Here is an 8,520-nt window from a genome sequence, read left to right on the forward strand (position 1 = left end):
TGTAAAAGGGTGCCTGGCACAGTTGTTAGTTTATTCATTTATTCATTCATTTGACAAGTATTTGTTGAGCATCTACTATATGCCCATACTGTGCCAACAACTGGGTGTATAGTGAATAAACATATGCCTTGATTTCATGCAGCTTACATTGTATTAACAAACAAATTTAGATAAATGTTACAGAGGAACAGGATGCAGTGGGAAAGAATAACAGGGGGATTTAATTTAGATGACAGGTGAGATAGTTAGGCTGCACCTGTTCTAGGCTCAATAAACAGAAAAACAAAAAATATGTGCTTCTGTGATGCAGCAAGGAATTGTCTTATGTGGTAGTCCATAAACTCTTGGGAGCTCGAGTGTTCTCCTTCCCCAGCGTAATAGCAAAGACTGTAATCTTGAGATTTATTTTTGTGGTGGACTGACAGGAGCCTAATGCCGTGTCAGTTGCACTGAGGATTGGATTTCACATGCGCCAGTATGAGAAACTATGGAAGAGTCAGGAGCTTGGCCTGTATGGTTTCCAATCTCTCATATATCCTTTGTATTGATGCTTCTCCTTTAAGCAGTATATTAATTGGGGTACATGCTAAGCTGCTGTAACACAGAGATCTGAATACCCATTCTCAGATCAAGATAGAAATTTGTTTCTCTACCACATAACTATTAAGAACTAAGTTGTCCATAGCTGTTGGGCAACTCTGACATTCCCAACACACAGCATCCATCTCTTGGTTTAAGGTAGCTGTCCTAACACCTCTTATCTGAGTACTCTGGAAGTCCAAAGCAGGTGGATCACCTGAGCTCAGGAGTTCAAGACCAGATTGAATAAGAGAAAGACCCTGTCTCTGTTAAAACCAGAAAAAGTAGCTGGGCATTGTGGTGGGTGTCTGTAGTCCCACCTACTTGGGAGGCTGAGATGAGGATTGCTTGAGCCTAGGAGTTTGAGGTTTCTGTGCACAAGACTGAGGCCATGGGGCTCTAACTGGGGTGACAAGAGTGAGACCCTGTCTCAAAAGAAAATGGTAGCTGTCCTGTACTCATTGTCTACCTTGCCCTAGAAGAAAGGGGTAATCCTGGAAAGGGTGCTCATACCCCTCTTAGGAGCACAGCCTGAAGTATGTATCACAGTCCTTAGCTCACATTGCATTTGCCTGAGCCCAGCCGTATAGCCATACCTGTCACAAGGGAGGTTAGGATACAGCTGTGCTAACCCAGCCTGGTTAACCATGTACAAGTCCAAACTTAAGATTTCCATTACCAAGGAAAGGAAAAGTAGATGTTAGTGGACTGACAGCCATCTCTGCCATTACAAGTAAGCTGAAGTGAAAATAATTTTAGCCAAGCTGAGATGCCATTCTTACCAGGCTACAAATTCAAAGCAGCCTTTTGTGGTCCAAACTCAATGTGCCAGGCTCATCTTTCTGCAGATACAAAACGAACAATGAGTATGAGTAAGCCAAGCACAGAAAGAGGGAAGAAAGGGAGGTGTAACATGTAGAAAGGCTCTGCTATGGGGAAGAAGTTGCAGATTCAAGAATTTGAAGACCAGTGTAGCAGAGCCCGACCTGTGAGATGAACAAAAGAGAGAATTATGCAAAATGAGGTACTAGCAGGGCAGAGGTGATCATTAAAGGCCTATAGTTCTTGTTAGAGACCTCGGGTTATGTTGGAAGTTCATTAAAGATTTTTTGGCAGAGGAATAATGTGATCCATTTGGAGTTCAAAAGAAAAATATTCTTGGGTTCTGAAAATTGCTGGGTATAAAAGAGATGAAGCAGGGAGGTCAGTTAGGAAATCATCCATAGTGGTTAAGGTGAAAGATGATGGTTGCTTCAATCTGGTAATGATGGGGATTTAGAGAAAAGTGGACGACTTTGAAATCTGTAGAATAAACAGAGCTTTGGGATGCATTGGAGATACAGAATAAGAAAGGGTGAAGTGCTGAGGAGGACCTACAACCTTTCTTTGTCAGCATCTGAAGGAATGACAGAGATGCTGGGATGGCATTGAGGTGGAGGTAGAGACAGGAGCAGTTGTGATTGTCCTAAATTTGAGGTGACTCTGAAAGGGAAACAGTTGCAGATGATGCCACATGAAGTAGGGTTTGATAGCGCGTCAAGCGTGCAAAGAGACAGGGGAGAGAGACCCTTTGTGGGTGAGTATATCATAGACTGTTCATATAATAAAAGTTACTGTTTAATCCTCAAATGGAGGTTTGTTGAAATTACTATGTTAGGAGGGAATTATTAATTTTGTCTTTTAAAAAGGTGAACATTAGAAAGGTTAAAGAAATGTAGAGATTTGATATCTAATTCATATGATAACCTTTAACATGTTTCATGGGAGAACGAATGGCTTTAAGTTTATAACTTTGCTATAAACTTTGTTTTAAAGAATATGATTGCTTGACACTTCAAATTTTCTAAATGTCATTTCTAGAGAACAGTTTAGTTTTGTAAAAAGGAGATATTTAAAAACATCACAGGAGTGTTTTAGATTGTGTAGGTTATCTAAATGTTATTTTGAAACACATATTTTTATCTTCTCTCCTTTATCTTGATGTTTGTGATTTCAAAAAGTAAAATTAAAATGTCTAGGTCTAGCAGCTAATTTATTTTCACTACAAAGATGCATCTAGAAGTCAAGTAAGGGTAAAACCGATCACTACTCGGAAAAACTCAGCCCCGTAAGTGCTCTTCCTTCCTGACCTGCTCGTGGTCGGCATAAATAGTTCATTACTCAGGCTGTGTGCACAGGGCTTCGTTCTTTTAACTCATCCTTATTTGCTGTGTTTACTCATGTAATTCTTCCTCCTTTCATTCATAGGCACTTGATAGCCATAATGATAAAAGCAGAGAATTAGTGTTAACATTCTCATGCATAGTGAATAATTTTCTAAAATCCAGGTTCTAATTCTGCCCCTGGATGGCCTCTTAGAGCTCAGAATTCTCATTATATGTAAGGAATTTAAACATTTGATAAGAGCAATGAAATGATGTTTATTTCTGAATTTTCACTGTTTAACATTTTTTTTTGGGGGGGGGGAGGTCCAGCTTAATGCCTAAGTCTAAAAATCATTTACAAAGTAAATACTGTCTAAAAACAATAAAATGTCATTTCTAAAGTAATCTTTAGCCATTGAAGGATGAGTCTAACTTTCTTAAAAACAAAAAGAGAAAATAATCGGTACATTTTTCGAATTAATAAGATTGTGTAACAATGGCCACGTGACTAAGGTTCCAAATGCTTTTCTAAATTAAAGAGTTACTTGAGAGTATAAGCCTTAGGATTTCATGGGAAGATGCGCATTTATTTTCTAACTAAACTTAGAAGTTGGAAATTAAAGCATAAAATGCTATTTCCCTGGCCAAGCATTGAAAAAATGTAGAAGAGATAACATCCTTTTATAGATAAAAACTGCTAAAAGCTAATTAGCACTGCAAAGGGCAATGGTAGCTGGTGATAATTTACTCTAGTAAGGTAAAGGCCAGGAGAACAGCAAGGCCACCGCAATCATTTTATATTAGATTAATATCCTTATATCTAAAACTGAATGTTGTACAGCCATTTTTGAGCATTCAGTTGTGTATATCACAACTTAGCTATCTGAGAGCTAAACACTTAGCTATCCGAGATCTTCTGACAGTCAAGCTCTCTGGAGTTGGTCAAGGGAAAACACTTTTAATAGAAGTTTATAGAAGTTGAAATAGTGTAGAAACAGGCAAATGAAAAATGTGACTACATATATTTCTTTTTAGGCAATTTTTAGCCTCACATATCTGTATGAAATTAGATTGTATAGTCATGTAGAATAGCATTGTCCAAAAACCCAAAAATAATGTGAAGTGCGTATGAAATTTTCTAATAGCCATATTAAATAGTTAAAGAAATAGGTGAATTAATTTTAGTGATGTATTTTATTTAATCCTATATTCAAAATATTGTTTGAAAATGAAATGGTTGTAATAATTACTGTGTTGTTTTTGTACTAAGTACTTTAAAAACAATGTTTTACACTTAGAACAAACTTTTTTAATGAGCTACATTTAAAATACTTGTATGTCTAAGGCTCTGTTGTTGCACAGCATAGTTGTAGAACAAGTATTTCCTTTTTCCTATTTCTGCACATTCACTGGGAGCTCAGGAGTTATCACTGACTGACTAATTTTGGAAGTGAAGGCTGCGTTTTTATGATTTGTTTAGGAAGGGCTGGTGGCCATGTGATGAATAATCCTGTATAGTCAAGCAACAGTTACACAGCAAAGGACTTAGTGTAATAAAGGCTAAGAATGGTTTGACATTTCTCCATTCCCCATCCTTTGTGAGCATGTGTGTTCCGACTGTCCTGAGATTACTGTGTCCTTGATTAATGCAGAACTGAATTGTCTCAATTTCATTTTTATAAAAAGTACACTTTGAGGAATTTTCTTTTGTGAAGATATAAGCATGATCTTTTTATTAGTTATTAATTTTTAAAATTTTTTTAAAAAACCAAATCCTTCCCTGTATATAATGCTTTAGAAGACCAGAATCATATTCTTTCAGTCGTAATCCATTTGAGGGGCTGTAATTAAATACGTGCATTGATATTCATTTCCATCAGTTCTTTTTAAAGTCATTCGAAACTTAAAAAAAATTACAAATTTCAGAATAAAAGGCATTCATTCAGAAGGGTTTTTATTTATTTATTATTATTTGAATATGTGGGTTACCTAAAAAATGTGCATTTATTTCAATAATAAAAACTCCCTCTTAAATGAATCCTGGTTTATACACTTTGTGGGCTAAATGAATTAGGCTCTAAACTTTTATCTGAATCTATGGAGCTTGGATATAAATTGAAAAGATCACAGCTATGGGGAGAAGACCTATACTGCAAAGGCCTTTCTGCATAGATTATGAACATCATAACTCAATAATTTTTTCAAAACTATGGTTATAATTGGACCCAATGGGGGTCTGTTTCTTTGATCAGATCACAGTAACTGTGACTTTACACTGGAAAATGTCACTAGTGTGAAGGTTTATCACCTGTAGAGCTGGTCTTTCCTCTGATGCTGTGTTCATTTCTCATTAGCATTATTCAAAGTTTAGTTGTTAATTAGGTTGACACTTCAATTACAATCATCATCTACAAAAGTAGTCAGGATTACTTGCATAAAGAAATAAAATTATTCCTTCTTGCATATATATGGAAAAATGACATTATCTTGTTAATATGATAGTTTCATAAGGATGAGAATGTGCTCCGTTAAGGGAGGAATCCAACCCGAATTGTTTCATCACTTTCTTTTTCTTTAAATAAAGAATTATTACTCAACTTCACATGTTTTCATTTTAAACACCAATGAGGAATGAATACATGTGTGAGAATCAGTATCTTTTAAATGTACAGACTATAGTTTTCTATGTTGTTTGAAAGGAATTGAGGAAGTAAATTGAATGTGTAGGAACATTTTATATCTCTTTAAAAAGAGCTTGCATCAAGAGTATGATCTCACTTAAAAATCTAAGGGCTATTCATAAATAATATGCATTCTCTAAAAGATATAGCACTTGAATTTAAAAGATAGAAAATGTATGAAACTTAATAACAAATTTAGGATCTTCTGAATTATGTAAATTCCTAGATAAGTTTTTCTTTGATTTGAAAACATTAGTATTTTAATCTGATTACTGGTTCAGGAGGCAATGACACTGAACTCAAACCCAGCATGTAGCAGTGGAAAAAAATGGACAGAACTGGCTTTAAATAACAGCGTTGTCACTTGTTAGCTACATAGTAAGGGCAGTTTAATTCACATCTTTGTGCACTGTTTTTTTCATTCATAAATGGAAATATGAATGTTTTTTAAAAAAATGTAAAAATTAAATGAGACAGTGTACAGTGTATAACATTTGCATACAATTCTCCACTCGTCTTATGATCTCAATAACTTTATCTCCTCTCCCTCCTTTTTACCTAATAATGACAAAAACTATTCAACAAATGACTGGAAAATTACATATGCAAATGAGGCTTCCAAAAATAAAATTAAATGGTAAGTGATCCTGAAGGACCCATAACAAATAACCTTACATAGCAAAAATGAATGACACCCAGCCAGCTTCATCTCAAAACAAGCAGACACATGTTGTAATTGCTAAGAATCTGCAGAAAAGTGGCTCACAAGCAGTTTACTGTAAAATAATTAAAGCTTATTTATGTCAAGAGGCCTTGAGAAAAAAAAAAAAGAGAGAGAGAGAGAGAGAGCATAAACCAATTTGCATTAGCACTTTACTATCCTCTCCTGCTTTCCTTTCAATTAACAGACCAGCAGGTGCTCTCTGCAGTTAAAAAGATAAGCTATCAGGGAGGAGGATGAATTTTTGGCTGACCTGCAGACACTGTGGTTTGCCTGCTGATTGGGTTCGTACCTCGCTGTACCAATTTCTGAGGTGTTAATTTAACTATTCCTCTCTGTCATGCAGGTCTCGGCCTTGAAAAATAAACTGAAGAAGCAGTCCACAGCTACCGGGGATGGAGTAGCTAGGGCCTTTCTGAGGGCACAGGCTGCTTTGTTTGGATCCTACAGAGATGCACTGAGATACAAACCTGTAAGCTTTTTATTTCATCACTATTTTAATTTTCTTTTCTTTTCTTTCCTTTTTTTTTTTTCCTGTGATTCTTTGGAATGAGGCAGATAAAAGAGACATCATTTTAATACCAAACCTTAAACAAGTATCGCGGTGGTCTTTTAAAATCCAAAACAATATGCTTTCAAGAACTTACTCGTCCCTGGTCTCTTGACTTTTGCTTTTAGTTCTCTTAATAATCTTGAGTTTTTATTTCCCACATTCTTTTGCCTATCTTTTTATCAATTTTCTAGATGTGGAATATTTATCTCTTAACTAATGAATGGTGTTAATGTATTTAAAAACACTTTCTCAATCTTGACATCATTAAGAAATTCACTGGACATTTGGATTTATTTAGTAGAATTAGGAATGACAAGTACAAAATCAAAGTAAAAAAATTACACCTTGAACATTTTGCAATATTGAGAAATTTTTTGGCATTCTAATTCAGAACACTTTTCTAAGTAGGCTTATCTATTAAGCATATGTCAGTCATTTTTCCTTTTTTTCTGTTTTTTGGTTGTAATAAATTTAAAATGGTTATTGTGTAGAATTATAGCCAAGTTTTTCAGTCATCCAAAAAGTGTAAGTTAGAATGTGATTCTCTCTGTGAACTGTTGGTTAACACATAGTAGGCTGATTTTATAAAAAGTATTACACTATTTATTCTTCCATGACCAGGTAAATAAATTGTAAGAGATAAAAACATTGAATTTGTTATACGAAGAACTGCTGTCTAACTGGAATTCTTCTACTAAGCAGTGGAACTTTGACCCACTCACTTCCTTTGTCTTGCTAAACTTTGATTTTTTATTTGTAAAATAGGGCATAAGTATTCTTACACTTTCCCTGTCTTTCAGAGTTGGTGTGTAAACCCTGCTGTAAATTTTGAAACATTAAATAAACATGAATGGGTTATATCTTTTCTAAATTGATTTCCGAATTAGTGATTTTCACTCAGTAATTCTTAAACCTCTGAAGGATTATTGATTTATTATTGATTTATTAGAAGGAATCCTTGAATGCATACATGAGATGAGCTGCTGTTTCTAGATATGTGCATACGTCTAGTTGACACATGAGTCTTTTTGAACTATGAGTGTATTTTTAAAGCATTATAGAATTCATTAAACCGTACACAGTATACATATCTCACATAGGAGGGGAGTCTTCAAATATTGATAGTTGCAAGGGTCTCATTCTTTAAATGACTAGAAGCCAGTAGATCATATTCATATTCAGATTATTCAATATCAATTAAAACATAAAAATTAGTTTGGAAAACAAAATCAGTGATTTTTGGTTAAGTCAGATTTTAAAAATAAGGATTGATTTCAAGTTGGCAGTACAGGAGGGAAAGTTTAAAAGTATCACTTTGCTTGAATTTTGACATATTTAGATATTTATTCATCTTTATAAGCTATTTTTTTTTTCATTTTCCCTTAAAAACTTGTGAAAGACTTCAAATGTGAAGAAAGGAACAATTAAACAGAAATTTACTTAAATGATATATAATTATCAATGTGTTAGGTACTGGGTGAAATTATTAAAATATCCCATCTTTTAGCATTAGTTACTATAGAGTTTATAATTTTATTTCCTCTCTCTTTGCCTTCATTGAGTAACTGGGGTAGCAGATTTCAATGACTTTAACTTAAAAAAAAAAAAAAAACTTCTTGAAATCCAGATTCCCAGTATTGTGAAAAATATATAATTTTGTCCTAAAGACTCTTTCCTGTTTATTGATTATAACTTATTGTAAATTTATATACTTATTTATCTACATTTTTCTTTTTATATTTGATGTTTTCTTTTTTATTTCTACAGCTAGTTCTAGGGACTAGAGAAAGTATTTCCCTTTGTATGCTTTTATATATCTTCTGACTGAATCTTTTTTTTTTT

At 34.2% G+C, this 8,520-nt stretch overlaps 1 protein-coding gene across 1 annotated transcript in view; it reads left to right on the forward strand.

Moving 5' to 3' along the window:
* The window catches only part of DENND1B (DENN domain containing 1B), a 249,432-nt gene that overhangs the window by 169,236 nt on the left and 71,676 nt on the right, over positions 1 to 8,520 (forward strand). Inside the window, exon 15 of the mRNA XM_023514559.1 lies at positions 6,472 to 6,597. Within this exon, the coding sequence (XP_023370327.1) occupies positions 6,472 to 6,597 (126 nt within the window). The remainder of the gene's footprint in view (positions 1 to 6,471; positions 6,598 to 8,520) is intronic.

The sequence above is a fragment of the Otolemur garnettii genome, unplaced genomic scaffold, assembly GCF_000181295.1.
Source record: "Otolemur garnettii isolate 467f Iridium unplaced genomic scaffold, OtoGar3 scaffold00055, whole genome shotgun sequence".
Taxonomy (NCBI): Eukaryota; Metazoa; Chordata; class Mammalia; order Primates; family Galagidae; genus Otolemur; species Otolemur garnettii.